This window comes from Cervus canadensis, chromosome 11 (assembly GCF_019320065.1).
Source record: "Cervus canadensis isolate Bull #8, Minnesota chromosome 11, ASM1932006v1, whole genome shotgun sequence".
Classification (NCBI taxonomy): domain Eukaryota; kingdom Metazoa; phylum Chordata; class Mammalia; order Artiodactyla; family Cervidae; genus Cervus; species Cervus canadensis.
In genome coordinates, this window is record NC_057396.1 from 33324555 (window position 1) to 33341497 (window position 16943).

General features: G+C 41.9%; 1 protein-coding gene across 30 annotated transcripts in view; it reads left to right on the top strand.

Annotated features, from left to right (window-relative positions):
* The window catches only part of SOX6 (SRY-box transcription factor 6), a 672686-nt gene extending 666132 nt beyond the window's left edge, over positions 1 to 6554 (top strand). For all 30 annotated transcript variants that reach the window (XM_043481411.1, XM_043481400.1, XM_043481420.1 and 27 more), the window contains one exon: positions 450 to 6554. In XM_043481411.1, coding sequence (XP_043337346.1) covers positions 450 to 753 — 304 coding nt within the window. In that variant the 3' untranslated portion in view covers positions 754 to 6554. The remainder of the gene's footprint in view (positions 1 to 449) is intronic.
* The last annotated feature ends 10389 nt before the right edge of the window (positions 6555 to 16943 follow it).

Below are 16943 nucleotides of genomic sequence, written 5' to 3' on the forward strand. Positions count from 1 at the left end.
TCCTTCCCCATCTTGATTTTTCCTTTGTACTCTCAAACCAAGGTGAAGATATAAGCCTGCTTACCACTGTCATTATAGTATGTCTCATGTTACCAGCCTTTTTTTTTTTTTGTAATGTTCTGGGAGATCCTAAAAAATGATCTTACAAGTAACTTTGTGGTGTTAACTACAGCATTTGTTCCAAATGCCAAGGGTTATCAAAGCTTTGCTTTCATGTTGCAAAACCATCAATAAATTGCTCCATTGTATTGCTTAACCTCAACCACATCATCAGGGAGGTTTGCAGAACTCCTCCAGGAAACACCTTTGTCCCATTTCATCATTTGCTTAGAGTTTCAAACAGAGTCTCCTCTGAGACTGTGTGAGGGATGAATTCCAACGCCACCCAGAAGAACATATGTATATAGGTATTTCCCTCTGTTTTATTTTATTTTTTTGAATCTATACAGGCAGCAGCCTCAGATTCCAATCACCACAGGAACAGGTGTTGTGTATCCTGGTGCTATCACTATGGCAACTACCACACCATCACCTCAGATGACATCTGACTGCTCTAGCACCTCGGCCAGCCCAGAGCCCAGCCTCCCGGTCATCCAGAGCACTTATGGTATGAAGACAGACGGCGGAAGCCTGGCTGGAAACGAAATGATTAATGGAGAAGATGAAATGGAAATGTATGACGACTATGAAGATGACCCCAAATCAGACTATAGCAGTGAAAATGAAGCCCCGGAAGCTGTCAGTGCCAACTGAGGAGTGTTTGTTTGCTGAATTAAAATACTCTGACATTTCACCTCCCCTCCCCCAACAAAAAAAAAATTCTTAAAGAGCCCGCATGCATTTGTGGCTCCACAATTACATCAGCAGAATGGTCTTAATTGTTTCGTAAAGCGTGAGACAGATTAAGTTTTCCCTGATTTTTCATGAACTTGAGTTTTTTTGTCGTTATTGTTATTGTTGTTGTTGTTTTTTAATTTAGGTGAAGACATATTAAATATGAGACACCAGGACTTGAAAACTTATCTCAACCCATAGCTGTCTTACAAGTCTTATATTTTTGTCTTACTTTTTTCTTTTGGATGTTGATAAAGGTTTAAGTTACTGTTTTAGATGGGGTTAAACATTCTCACTCAGGTATGCTGTGCCGGCCTACAGGTTGTGAATGTGTTTTTATTCTGAATTATTTTAGAAAACAACTGAAAATTTCATATTGTGAAACAGAACAAGTCCACGGCGTGTGCAGCTGCATGCAGAGCATATTCAAAAGGCCTCGGAATTCCATTTTTCCACGTGTAGAGTTAAACTTTGAATGTGCCAAACTTTTGCATAACTTTTGAATCTTAATATTTTGAAAGTCTTAAAGGAGACACTGCAAAGTCTTAGACAATCTTTGGCATCTTAAAATAGCAAACCACACATATTTTTTTTTTCCAGAAAATGGTAAAGTACTCAGGAATCTGGAGACAAGATATTGTAAGGAAAGAACAAGGCTGCCACAGTGCATGTACCCAGTCGTGTTTGCCTCCTGATGTGCCATCAGTGTGACGTGGTATGACGTGCACGCACTAGAGCGATCACCACACCAGATAGCGACACGGTGGTCTTCTCTGCCTGAGACCACCTCTCACTACATCCATTATCCCTTTGCCTTTAACCCTGACATTCAGTCTTAACACATTTTTCTCTTAAATAATTTATTCATTCCAGAATGTCAAGGGTCCACTTACTATTTATTTTAAAAAAAAATTTGTTGGTGGCATTAATTTAATAATTCTTTTTTCTCACCCTCCTTCCCCAAAGAACTTTTCAACCCTTTTCACCTCCTTCTCCTGCTAGATACAAAAGATGTACATAGTGATTTTATGTCCCCAGAACATCTGGAAGCATTTCTGAAACAAGATACTACTAAATACCTATATAGTTGTTTTTGAACATCGGTGTATATATGGCTATAGAGCTGTGTATTTGGATACAGGTGTAGAGACTTACACTTCAACAGGAATGTCCCTGAGGTTCACCATGACTTTGAATCTTTTGCCAGAATTTCCCCCTAATTCAGTTAAGCCACAAGTGGTAGGATCTGCGTCGGTGGCATTTCCCCTGAATGCCATTCAGCAGCAAGGGTCAACAGTGGTGACTGCCAGGCAGGAGAGTCCTGTGGCCAATCCTAAAGCCCAAAGCTGTGGGCCATGTAGGAGTCCACAGGGATGCTCTCATGGGCTGGCATCTCTTCAATGAGCTGCCTGTCCCATCTGGCACATCTAGGGAGTTCTTTGCAAAATCCCCAGGATGCAAGAAGCTGCATGACAGCCTCAGAGCAAAGACAGAGGCAAATTGTCATGATACATCCAGAGAATGAAAGAAAACCATAGGGAGGGAGAAGGAGGGGAAATACATTCCCTAAGTGGGATGTTCCTACTGTTAACTCTGGGGAACAGATCACTCCTGGGGCAGCAGACGAGTTCCTCTGGCTCACTCCCTCCATCTGTGGCCACGTGGGGGTCATGCCTATGTGTGAACAAGATTAACTACCCATGTCACACAAGGAGTTTTCTGGAGATGTGCTGATGCGTTGGGAGGGCAATGAGGCTTCCTTCCTCATCTCCTAATGACAGGGAGCTCGGCCATGCCATCTTGACCTTCCTGAATCCAGGACTGATTGCCTATGGGGGAGCCTCACCCCGAGTAGTTCAATGGGAGAATGTCAGCAAATGGGACAGTTCACCTCATGGGACAACCAGAATCTGATCACCAGGACATAGGAACGGCCCCATCAGATTTCTTGAGCCATTTCGTCACTTGGAAGAAAATAGTGTACCTTCGTATTTATTTAAGAGTGCTCACGGCCATACCTAAGAGCGATAAATAGGTCTAGCCAAGACGTTACTGTCTATGTCATTAGCTAGGAGTGCTCTCTATAAGCTGATTTAGGTACTGATAGGAATGTTTGGTTCTTAATATTGATTGGGGATTGGAACTTTGTTTTTGTACATTTATTTCAAATGAGGAGGAGGTCATTTTTCTAAAAAAAAAAAAGAGTATTTATTATTGTCTTACTGGTTTCTTTTGATTATATACCTCTCCTCCTCAGCTCATTCTCACATTTTTTTTCCTCTTTCTCTTTGATTCTTGCTTTTGCCCTCTCCCACTCCTTTTTGATTTTGTTGCATAGGTAGAGTGCTGTATGGCTAGCATTGTATTGTATGTAATTAATTTTGCACAAAGGCAAACATTTAGAATAGTAGGTTAATTTTGTTTGTTTTTATGACCATGCCAAAATAATATTCTGGGCTGGTGGAGAACAAAGGACTGTTCTTTAGGACTGAAACTTGATTTTGCTTGTAGTTAAAAAAAAAAAAATGAAACAAAAAAAAGAAAACAACACAAAAAACCAACAAAAAAACACACACACTCACAGATGTTGTTTCGTAAGTGTTATAAGCACTGGATATAAATGGTATTTTTTATCACTTCTGACTAATGTGAAGCTGTTGTACGAAAACTACATGAACAAAAGTCATCTGTTTCGACTCGTGTGGGCTTGCCTCACAGTTGCCGGATTTGAGTCATTTTTATGTCTTGTTATTTCATTTATTTATGCAAAATACATGTGTGTATGAACACTTTGTTTTAGCTCCAGCTCTGCCTCAGTACTGGGGTTCAGTTACTCCTAGCCATGTTCTTAAAAATGAAAGGCTATTCAGGAATGATCTGATTGTAAACGTCTCTTTCATTGGGTCAAACAGTGATGCTGTATTTGAATCTAAATTCTGCACATAAGCAGTTTATTCTATTTATTAGCCAAGTTTGGCTCTAAATATCCATGGAAATTAAGAATGACAATCATAGGGATCACTTCATTTTATTTTCAGTGGGGCTTAAACAAAGTTTTTATGATTTTACCATCTCATTTTAGATTTTTCTAATTGTGTAAATATAACATAGAAATAGAATTTATTTTTGGTTCATGAATATTTAGTGAAATATAAGTTATGTATTTCCTTTTCGTTCTCTATCCATGTATGTTGGTCCAGACTAGAAGTTGATAAGTCACTGTACCTCATGGGGTAGTGAGTTATCAGCCACAGTGAGAGAGCAGCCCCACTTGCAGCTGGAGCAGGAAAACCCTTCACTCGGGTTCTTGTACGGTTTAGAACCCACTGTCCACAGACTCAGCCTTTCACTTTTTTTCTCATAGAAAGCTGATGAATTGAACATGGTGAATTTCCAGCACAGCTGGGAGGGAGTCAATTTGCTCTGTGAATCCACATGAATCTTATAAGGTAGTTCCATGACCATTTAATAAGCATGAAGCATGAATGCCATTATAAAGGCAAAAATCTGCCTCTGAGATTGGCCGTTAATGAAAGCCTCATCATGCCAATTAGATTAAAGAATGTTAATCAACTTTTTTTTCATTGCTCCCTGTTTCACAATATCTTCAAATCAAAGGTAAACATCTCCATTTTGTTAAAGAACTTGCAGGATCAGGATTTTCCTTGTCACTTAGAATAGGGACACTGACAGACAATCCTGTCCTAAAGAAATGGACCATATGGAAGCGAAGGGAAGAAGGAAGCGAAGAAAGAAGGAAAGGAAGGAAGAAAGAAAAGAAAGGAATCAAAGGAAAGAAGAAAGAGAGAAGAAAAGAAGAAAGAGAAAGAAAGGGAAAGAAAGAAAGAGAGAGAGAAAGAAAAGGTCAGTCTGTGGACAGGAGCAGCCAGTTGAGCAGTTTCTCTGTTTCGCTGGCAGACGTGAGGTGGTATCTTTTCCAGAAAGGTACGAAAGCTTTGTTGTTTTCACCTGTATTCAGCTCACCCTTTTAGGAGCACATCAGTTTGCTCCTCTTGGTATTTGATACTCCCCAACCTTGTCCTCAGGCCTGATTTGATTTGCCAGGGTCCCAACACCATCTCTCAGGCCAAGTTCTAAATTCAGGTGTGGGCTCACAGTGCTATTGAGCTTGTCAAATTCTGGCCTCCCCTGAACATTAGCCCCACTGGAGCCTGGGGTGTTTGAAAAGGGTGTGATCACTCTAGGGCTGAAATTAAAGGCTTCTTTCTTTTCCTTATGAAGCCAGGCTGCTTCTCCGGAGCACACCCTCCCAAGCAGGGGGGCACAGGCACTAGTGAAAGCCGGGATTGTTTCGAGGAAGCCCATCTACCCCCAGTAGGAAGGCAGCCTGGTCACACCACAGCTGAGGCTGCTCCTCTTAATTCACTCATTCTGCAAAGAGGTGACCTCTACCTACTCATTAAGGAAAAGAAAAAGAATCGCTTCATAGTTTCAAACCATACGAGAAGTCCTGTATCAAGTGCCAACAACTGCAAAGAATGCAGCTAGAGGAATGTATTGAAATTATTACTGGGTCTTCCTTTTTAATGAGAATATGACAAAAAATGGTTGCTGTAGCCTTGCCTGATTTTGTATATGTTTGTCTAAGGACTGAGTTGGCACTTAAGCTCACTTCTCAAAGTATAATAATATTGTATGACCTCATTTGTCCTTTTACAAAAGCACTTGCATCATTTCCTTAAGTCATCTGTCCCCTGACATGTTTTCTTCCTTAATAAACAACTTCTGTCTGTTATTCCTGCCGATTATGTTCTGTTTCTGATGCCATGTACTATTGAGCGTAACCCTCTGCTAATATCACTGAAAATACTGATATGCAAACCCTTTTCCCTTTCATCCCCACCCCATCTTTTCCTTTGGGGACAGATTTCTTTCCCAAAGCTCATGAACAAGTATTGGGAATGCTGGTACCTTGGAGGCAGTGCTAGAGGTGGGAGGGGGCAAGGCAGAAAGGTAAAGCTTCGTGCAGATTCTCTTCTGATTGTCGTCCATGGCAACACGAAAGCTTAAAGGCAACTCAGTGACGTATCTTGCTCAGTAGTTTCTTATTCCTGAAGATCCACAAGCAGACAGTGAGGCCTCAGTGCTGGTGCTCTTGGAGTATGGGGAATGTGCAAATATTTAACTGTTTTGTATGCTGCACATTGCAGACCTGCTCACGTGCATTCTCCGTTTGTCTTCTTTTGTCATATGTGTTTTTGCTTTTTTTGAAAAAGTGCAGTCTTTATTGTACCCTTCTCCAGCTTGTAGCAAATTAGAATGCTTAGCATTTATGTTCATTCATTATTGTATTTGCCATGTAAAATTTTTATTACCTTAGACAAGCTTATAAGCTGTTACTACATAACTTATCTTATTGTAACTCTTTTATTTCCCGACATTGTAATTTGTTTGTGATGTATATTGTGAGATTGTATTCTATGTTAATTTAATCAGCACAATTCACTGACATGCTGGACTGACATGCTAGCTGCTGTTTCCAAGTGTAAAGTTTGTGTAGGGCTGTTGAGACAACTGCTACTCCGTTGTCAAGGTACTGTGCTGGTTCCCCTAGCAACACTGCGGGTGTGGCCCTTGGGACGCTGAGGGCATCGAATACACCCTTGAGCAAGTTTTAACTGCAGATTTCCTTTGTAGAAATTCTATGTATAATGCAGGTACCTACTTGGCCCATGGCTGGTAACTATTTGGGCAATTAGGAAAAAAAAAAAAAAAACAAGAACCATAAAAACTAGTGTCTATTGCTGCTTTGAATATGTTTGAAAGTCTGAAAATGTAAATAGTTTATCAAAAAAAAAAATCTTGTACAGTCCAGTGTAAAGTTTTTAAATGACCTTAAAAGGGTTGTCATCACATCTTTCTCACACTCTCCTCCTGATAATGGAAAAAAAGTTTGCTAAGGATTAAAGAAATGAGAAAAACAAAACAGAGAATCTCTTCAGATTTCAAGGAATGAATCATTGTTCTTAGCTTTGTTGCATACACACACTTCTTGGATTTCGTTGTGCAGTATTGATGTGAGATAAAACTCAACATTGAATAACCTTTCAGTGGTACTTTGCAAAGTCTTCCCCTCCTCTGCCTCATAATTAAGGGAAAAGACAAAACTGAAAGACACACTGTCTTTATCTATCCTGGTGTATGTTGGCACCTTAGCTACTTTTTTTTTTTTTTTCCTTTTTGCACAAGGTGCTTTCCTGATATGTTAAACATGCCATCTTTGGGTGATAATGTATATGCCATGGTGGGGCCTAGGCCCCTCAGGGGAGTGTCTATAAGAACTGCCTATTTATGCTCATTTACCTCAAGACTGTCCTCTCTACCCTTAATCTAGTCGTCATCACTCCATCTTTTGTACTGCTGTTGACACTTACAAATTAAAGATAAATTTTGTTTTATGACCTCCGTGTATGACCTTGTCTGTGCCCTGCAGACTGCCCCGACCCTGAAGCCCGGACAGTCCTAGGCTTCCTCCTCTGTCTCCCCGCCCCTCCCCACACCGCTTGCTGCTGGAGGCTGCAGGGCTCCCTTATCCCCCTTCTCTCCCACTCCCTGCTTCTGCCTTGCTGGGAGGTAAGGCTCAGGAAACCGTCAAACCCCTTAGCCTGGGAGACTTGCCTGTTTTTTTCCTGGTGGAGGCTACACTGCTGCAGCAGGAAATGCTTGTGGATTCAGACGGTAGGAACAGGATCCAAGGCGGATTTTTTTGTCAAGAGAAGATGAGAAAGAATGTCACTTCCTATTTGCCTGACTTCTTCATGAGAGTGAAACGGTTTATGAAAACTCCCAGTATTCCTGGGTATGAACGAATCTCAAGGGCCAGCCTCTCATCTGACATCAACTTCTACAGGCCTAGCAGCCAAGAGTGGAAAATGCTGCACTTCTGGAACCATCGCCTCCACTGTGGTTGGGAGCGGTTGGCTGATTTCTCAGCTGCTTCTGCAGCAGAGGAGAGTTCCCATCCCGCTGTGCAGCCATGAGCTGGCTCAAGAGTGAATGATTTCAGCCTCTAATGGTCTGGGGTCTGGAGGTGGGGTAGTGGACCGAAGCGAGGCGGGCCCTTAAAGGAGACTGGCCAAACCAGCCAAGCCAGTGCTGTGGATCCAGAGGTTAGTGACCAAGGCCTGGAGAGGGAAACCAAGGGCTCTCGGGGGAGAGAGGGGAGGCACTTCGTTGCTCACACCCTGGGGCCTGACCACCACCCTGGGACTCTCACTTCACCTTTTGTTTGAAGTAAATCTGTGCTGTTTTCTGTTTGCAAAATTTCCTCTCCTCTTTCAAAGTGAAAGTGAAGTCACTCAGTCGTGTCCGACTCTGCGACCCCATGGACTGTAGCCTACGAGATTCCTCCATCCATGGGATTTTCCAGGCAAGAGTACTGGAGTGGGTTGCCATTTCCTTCTCTAGGGGGATCTTCCTGACCCAGGGATCGAACTCAGGCCTCCCGCGTTGTAGGCAGACACATCTGAGCCACCAGGGAAGTTCCTCTTTCAAACCCCACCCCAGATATTACCAACTTACCATTACCTTATCAGGCCTCCCCCTGCTCCCCGGGCAGTTTCAGGCTCTCCCTCAGGGTTTCCAAGGTACGTGGAAAGAACCTCTATGATCACATTATCTCATTGTAATAACCTGTTTCTGTGTCTGTCTTTTCTGCTAGATAACAAGCTACTGAAACCAAGGACTGTACCTTGGTCCTCCCAGCTCCCAGCACAGTGCTTGGCACAGAGTAAGTGCTCAACACTTGTTTGTGGAATGAATGTATGAGTGGTGGCAACTTGGCCTCTCTGTGTGTTACAGATGCCTCTGAGCATCAGGCTCTTAGATGGTGGAGTGAGGGAGCCTGTAGAGGTACTGTGGTATTAGTTATTTCATTGGAGAATATTTTTACTTGAAACATCTGTAGTCATTTGGGGGAGACCATTTCAAGATGGAGCGATGGTTTCTCTTGATCAGACTTGAGGGAATCAAGTTCCCATGCTTTGAATGCCCAAGTTTCTGAGCATAGCGTCACTGCCCTATCCTTCTTCCCAGGCATCCTGGCTAAAGCATGGAAAAGACAAACCAGAAATAAGAAGTTTTATGGATTTGTCTTACTCCTTGCTTAACATCCCAGGGCCCAAGATTACTTTCCACTCTGCCCAGCGCCGAGGGGTATTGGCAGGTCCACCCCATGGACATCCACCACAGAAGCAGGGGGCTTCTTAGCTTCTCTGCCTGCTGGGGAGAAGACAGGTAGTGACTCCACAAGCTGTTTATTTAGTACGTACTCCTTCTTCAACAAAAGAAACTCATGGTCCAGGTAATAATGACTCTTTCCCTTAATATTGCTCTAGAGCTGAGCCTTGCTTCCTGAAAATATGGTTCATGGATCAGCCTCATCATCACTTAAGATGCATTAAAGCACTTCCTGGACCAGGCTGAGTAGCAGGCTGTGATATACAGGAGCATCTGATAACTATAATCTACCTCTTCTTAGTCAGTAACACACCATGGCATGGAGAAGTTAAGGATTATTGTCCTCATTTGAATTGTGAAGGTGTGAGACAGGAATGGCACCCCACTCCAGTACTCTTGCCTGGAAAATCCCATGGATGGAGGAGCCTGGTGGGCCGCAGTCCATGAGGTCACGAAGAGTCGCACACGACTGAGCGACCTCACTTTCACTTTTCACTTTCACGCACTGGAGAAGGAAATGGCAACCCACTCCAGTGTTCTTGCCTGGAGAATCCCAGGGACAGGGGAGCCTGGTGGGCTGACATCTATGGGGTCACACAGAGTCAGACATGACTGAAGTGACTTAGCAGCAGCAGCAGAGACAGTAAATGACCTACCCAAAGTCAGACTTCCCTGGTGGTTCAGACGGTAAAGAATACGCCTGCAATGTGGAAGATCTGGGTTTGATCCCTGGGTTGGGAAGATCCCCTGGCGAAGGGAACGGCTACCCATTTCAGTATTCTTGCCTGAAGAATTCCAAGGACAGAGGAGCCTAGCCTGGAAGGGTACAGTCCATGGGGTTGCAAAGAGTAGGACAGGACTGAGTGACTTTCACTTCACATACAAAGTCATGCAGAGATTAAATAGCAATGTCAGAATGCACACTTGTATGTTTCAATTTTAAAAACAGTTGACAGTATTGCATATGGCCCCACAATAGTCTGTGGAGATCACAACCCTGAGTCTAGACTCCATTTATCACCAGGCATCCTGAGGTGTATCACTGTGGGCGCACTGAGGCATCTAGGAGCAGTGGCCCTTGACAGCTCCAACCCCTGCTCTGGCTGGGCCTGGTTCTTGGTCCAGGGCCCAGGAGAGACCCCCAACCCCCCACCCCCAGCTCTCTTAAGAACTTGTTCTATGGTCCCTCAAAAATTCTTCTTTGTTCCAGAAAATGTGAATTGCTCTGAAATGATCTGATTGCACTTGTCACATACGCAGTATTGTGTCGCAGGAATCTAATGGATTCCTTTGTCTCATTCACTTTTTTTAATCCTATAGTCCTGGCACATACTAGTTTCTCCATACATGTGTGTATTCTTAAAACACTTAATAATAGGGCTTCCCTTGTAGCTCAGTAGGTAAAGAATCTGCCTGCAATGCAGGAGACCCTGGTTCAATTCCTGGGTCGGGAAGATTCCCTGGAAATGGCAGGAAGGAAGGAAATGGCAACCCACTCCAGTATTCTTGCCTGGAGAATTCCATGGACAGAGGAGTTTGGCAGGCTAAGTCCATGGAGTCTCATGAGTTGCACACAACTTAGTGACTAAACCACCACCATTCTTAAAACAATTTGAAACACGAAGGAAAGAACTCTTCACCTCTGAGTTCCAAATCTTCCATACTCTGCGACTGGTAATTTTTTTTTTTTTCCGGCCTATCTCCTAACTATGGCTCGTAACTCTCCAGACACATCAGCCTGTTTGTAGGGTATTTTCCCATGTCTTTGGACTTTTGATCAATTCATGTTCCCTGTCTAAATTGCCCTTGGCCCACTTCTGTGATCACCATCTTTCCTTTCAGGACCAACTTGAAGTACATCTCCTTCAACAACCTCTACAAAAATCCTGAGTTGACGATGTAGCAGAAGCATTATTAAATGTTTCATTTAACCCTTAACAACTGCTCTGAATGCTAGGTATCATTTTCCCTGTTTCACAGAAGGAGATACTACAACAGGGATAAATCAATTTGCTTGGTCAGGGTCTCCCAGTTAGTCAGAATGTCTTTTGTTTGGACGGGCTGCCTCTCAGATTTCTTCAGCTCAGAATGAATAATTTTCTCTCTGGTTCAGAGTTTCTTAACCTTTTATTTTTTTCTTCATTATCACTACTTAAGGAGACTTTTAGACATTTTCTTCCCCAATAGTGCTCTACCACCCATGGAATTTAAATAACACAAATACACTACCTGCTTGTGTACTCTATGTGCATCTATGCTTTATTCATTTAAAAAAATGAGTTTTTACCCCCATGAGCCAATTTTTGTCCCTTTAGCGGCACATTACCCTTATTGAGAATACATGCTCTGTATCGAGTTCACTTTGAGGTCTGGCCCTTACCATGGAGCTTGTAACAGTTTCCTTACTATACATTGAATACTGTATTCTGTTTACTAGGGCTTAGTAGCAATTTTCCACAAAACGTGGTGATATGAAACAAGCACTTATTATCCTCATAAATTCCGTGAGTTCACACATTTGAACGGGGCACAATGGAAGGTTTTTCTCTATTCCACAATGTCTGGGACCTCAGCTAGGAAACTCACAAACTGGGACTGGAATAAAATGAAGGCTCATTTACTCTCATGTTTGGCCCAGTTGACGCCAGCTGTTGGCTAGAACATCTACATGTGGCCTCTTCATGTGACTTGGGCCGCCTTACAACATGGTGGCTGGGTGTCAAGGGGGAGCAGACCAAAGCAGAAAGAGTGAGGGCCAGGTTGAGTCCTCTTTTCTGGCCTAACCCCAGAAGTCATGCAGCATCACTTCGACTGCATTCTATCCACTGATGCAGTCAGAGTCATGCCTAATTCAAGGGGAGAGGAAATCAACTCCACCTCTCAATGGGAGAGTGATAAGCCTCTGTATAGTATGTGGGAGTGGATAGGCTGCTCTAGACATTTTTGGAAAATACAATATGCTGCACTCTGATATTTGTTTATCTGTGACTCTGTGCCCTACCTCCAACTACCACCTTATCTTTCAGAGGGCCTTCTATATGGTGCAATGTTGGTATATGTGTTTGAAATTTATTTGGATACTCTGAGTTGAGAGGATAAAACCCCAAGCTGTGGTCCATTCCTGTCATTACCAGCATGTGGTTACCAGGTCCAGAGATCCCTGGAGAGGTCAGCTTTGGGCAGGAAACTCCACGATGCACCACAGTGCTCTAGAACAAATAGTAATGAGTAGCAAGCATTATAAGCAAGATCCTGGTTAAAGTTTGTTTTTTGTTTGTTTGTTTTTTGTCTCAGAGGCCATCTGTTATTTCTGGAAATATTCAAACCAGTCAAATTCCAGTATATATATTTATAGATACATAGTTAGATAGGCAGATAGAGTGAATGAGTGAGTCACCCAAAGTATTTGCAATAGGATTTGACTTATATTCATTTCTATAGAAGCCTGTCAAAGAAACTCACTACTCAGCAAAATACAGTCTATCTGCTTTCAATAATATTCTACCTGCATTGATATTTCTGTCAACACTACTATCATCAATACAACAAAAGATGTTTTAAAATGGTAATAATTGGTATTATGAATCATAAACTATACAAAAATTAGCATTTTTCAGACTTGGGAAATAGTAGTTTGATGTTCTAGCAGTCTCTAATATGACCTATAGTAGCAGTTAAACCCAAAAAGGTTAAATTGAGAAAAAAAAATGTGAACCTTAAAACAATCTTTTAAATTTCTGACTTTGGATTAATATTAATCAGCTAATGGCTATTATCATACATACCCAAACCAGATCTAAACAAGCAAGGATATTTAGCATATTCTTTTATTTGAATTCTACTTATAATTCTATTTTAAAATATTGCCATATGTTCATTTTAATAAAAACTCCACTAGTATTTCCAAGAGTCATTATATGAAAAGAATAAATGAAGCTGGATCCTTATCATTAAATGTAAAGTATAGAGTTTAGATATATTTTTGGAAATAAAAGATGCACTGATACTATTAGTGAATAAAACAGGCAGGCAGGAAAGTTAAGGCAAAACAAATAATTATATGACCACAAAGAATGATCAGAATTCTGACCCTGAGACAAGCCAATTGTTCATTCTTCCCTGATATGACTTCTACTGCCCTGATTCACCCTTGAGTTATTTAGTTGCAAAAAGTACTCATATAGTCTATATTTGAATAAAAAACCTTTATGAGATCATCTAAATGCACTTTTGCACATTAAAAAATTAATTCATTTAGAAAAGGCATTTGTTTATTAATATTGAAAAGAAGACCCACTAAATAAATGGGGTTGAGCCACTGGAGAAATGAGAAGTAATTTCCCAAGCAGCCGTAGGTCTGGGTTTGGGAACACCTTTACTTCTTTACCTGCAGAGATAACTTGGATCCTCTGTGAATACCAGGAGGACAGATAGGAATCGATGTGCTGGCTACTATTGGCCAAACACACTTGCCCTGGACAGAGCTATGGAAAAGACAAGTGTCTGGACCTTAAACTGTGTCAGATAAGACATACCAGGGGATAAATACTGCAGCTATAAATACAACTCAAGAAACTGGATCATTTTTCAGGCTGCTGAATTTCAGATGCTTGCCAAGCAGAGTGTAATATCTGGGACTCTCTATTTTTGCAACTCTACTGCAAGAAATGGCTAAAGTCCAATTAATTTAACCAAGAAAATCTAAGAAGTGAAGATCAAAAGAGTTAAATTATCCAATCAAAATTTGAAATTGAAATTAATTTCACAAATTTTAAGATGCTATTTGGAGGAAATTCAACTTAACCCTAAATTTCAGTCAACTCCATAATAATAGGCTAAAGAAATACAGGACATGCTGAAGAAGGTTAAATATTCGTTAATTTCTCTATTGCAATCCTAAGGATCAGATGACTCAGGTATATGAATTACATCAAGTTTTCTGATTGGTAATCTGGGAGGATAATTCAGAGAGTTGAAGAGAACTGGGAAATCCCCTTTTCCAAATAAAACAAAATCCACAAAGACTTTGGTGAGATCAAATACTGTACTGAGTTATTTAGATTTTGTCAATTATAAGTGACTGAAACCTAATTTAGATGGCTTCTGCAGCCAAAAGGGATTTAGTGGCTTACATAACTGAAAAAGTGCAAGGATAGCACGGCTTCAGGCATGGCTAGATACAGGTGTTCAAAGAAGGCCATCCAGACTTGATGTCTCTATCTCTCCTCTCTGCTCTGGTTGGCCTTGCTCCCAGGTAGTCTCTTTCCATGAGCTCTGCAGCTCCAGACTTAGAGTCTCTCAACTTTAAGTTCTGCAAAAAAGAGGGCTTATATAGCTGCTTCCTGGTTTTTTAGTTTTAAGAGTTAATGGCGGATTTCCTATTCTGAGCTTGAAGTTTGTTTACCTACATTTTGTCAGAGCTCACAGCTGAGACATGTGGAAAATTATAATTATTTTCTCTTTCCTATGTGGCAGATATCTAGAGATTCTCTGCTTCACCCTGATAGAGACTAAGTCTCCAGTCTTGCTGGAGAGGGGAAGTTCAGTCAAGGTGTCTGTTCAGAGTCGGGGAGACGATTCACTTCTTAAACAGACTTTCAACCAGTTCCATTATTTTAGCATCCCTTTCCTTTCACTTCCGGGACATCAGTAGTGATTCCTGAGCCTTTAGGTTCTGAAACTTAGATGGTTCTACCATGCAAATCATTTTACTTCTATAAAATGTTGTGGTTTGTGGTTGCCAACTGTTGGCTTGGTCATCTGCTTTCCTGGGCCTGCTAAATTAGTTCCATTTCACAGTCTACTTTCCACGTTCTGAAATTTTAGTGGTAGGTCTTCTCTATTGTTCCCCTTGTCCTCTAGGCTTACAACTTTAAATATATCTCTTTAAGAATATTTTAGCAATATTTCAGTAAAAATCAGAGCTAAAATGTATGTGTTCAATCTGACATTTTCAGATGTTTTCTGAATCCTTAGTGATTTTTTTTAAGAGAGTGAAGAACTTAAAGTTCTTTTGTACCTACTGTGGGCCAGATACAGAGTAAGGCACTTTTACCTACAGTATTGAACTTAAGCCTTGTAACAGTGAGGTTCTTGGAAATGTAATGAAAGGGTCAGAGAGATTAAATAATTAGATGATCATTTTAACTCATCATGCAAATAATTGGTTAAAAAGCTATTATGTGCCTTAAAACTGTGCTGGCTGCAGAGGATGAATGAGTTAACGTTGAATTCAGTCATCTGAACCTGAAACTTGGAAGTATCCTAGACTCTTCCATTGTCCTTCCCACATTCTACACATTTTCCCTCCTCAGTGTTCCTTGACTGGACCCTCCCCTGCTTCCTGGATGGCCCTGCCTTGCTTCAGGACTTTGAGATCTCTTTTCTGGACCTTGCAGTAATGTACCACCTGGACTTCATACCTCCAAGTCCCCAACGCCAACTGCAGCCAAGGTGGTCTTTCTGAACTACATTTCTGATCATATTACTCCTTTGCTTAAAACCTAAATGTGGTGGACATACCTTCTGCCTGCCAATGTCCGGCACAGCTGCCTGGCAGTGATTTCCACTCAGGGAAGCACCTAATTTGTCTCACTGTCCTCAGCACTTACTGCAGGGACTAGCATGCTAGTCAGCATCCATAAATGTTTATTGAACTGAGCTAAACATAACAGTCCAGCCATCATGAGCTTACATTCCACCTCCTAAGTGGATTGGATTCCACTCGGATTCCAACCCAGATCTGATTCCAGGCCTCTCGATGGCCTAGCTGTTGCACATCCCTGGCTTGCAGCCTTCCCTTTCCTGACTCTCAGATGCCCTCTGTGAGGTCCTTCCCACTGCTCTCCAGGCCGTCACCTGCTCATACCTTTCGTCTTCTCCTCCTCCATCCCTGCAGAGAAAACTACGCATCTAGCCTGATATTCTAGATACCAGGAGGGTGGGAAGGGAAGGAGCCATAGCCCCTTGCCCTTGGCCAAGGCAGGAAATTCCCTCTCCCCATCATTTGGGGTGGCCTTGGAGGCTCAGCTCAATTGTAGGTCCTGAACCTTCCAGAGTTGTTAACTTCTATCCCAGGAGCAGTTGATTAGATTGTTGGGGGAGAGAGTGGGAGAGGAAGGGTAGGACAAGTTTATTTGCTTTTAGTATTACCCATACAGTATTAGGTGGGAATTTCCAAGAAATTATGTGGCAATGACGTTATAACTTTCACACGATGGCTGGAAGCAACGTTATAAAAATATTACCTAACACGACTCCATATGGACATATGAAATTTCATTCCATTTTACACATGTAATTAAGTGGCCCACATAATGAAGTACTGTGTGTGCAAAGTGGGAGATGCCTTTTGTAGGTGAAAGATAGCTGGGGCAGAAACAAGGCTGGCATTTTAAAGGGAGAATAATCAAGCAAGGGTGGCTGAAAGTTATTGCACTTTATTCTATAAACAACTTAAACTTGATGGATTTTTTTTCCCCTTAGAGCTGGTCTTCTGGTGTAAGCAAGACAAATACACCCACTATCCTGCTGCTAATATGCTCTCCCATCCTAAAGGTGGTGAGGCTTTACTAAGCTGGTGAGTGGGAAAGGTGCTGAGTTTGGAATCAGATAGAGCCAGGTTCAAACCCCAGACTGCCACTTCCTAGCAAAGTGACCTTGGATGAGTGACTAAGCCAGTGCTCTCAGAATGTGGTCCCTGAACCAGCATCATTCATCATCTGGGTGCTTCCTAGAAATTCCAGATCCAAGCACCATCTCAGACCTATTGAATCTGAGTCTGAAGGCGAGGCCAGGAATCTGTGTTTTAACAAGTTTTCCAGGTGATTCTGATGTACACAAAGAATGAGAGAAGAAAAGTCTCTATCTCTTCCCCTGTAAATGGATGCTTTATGGCAGCAAGTCCAAAT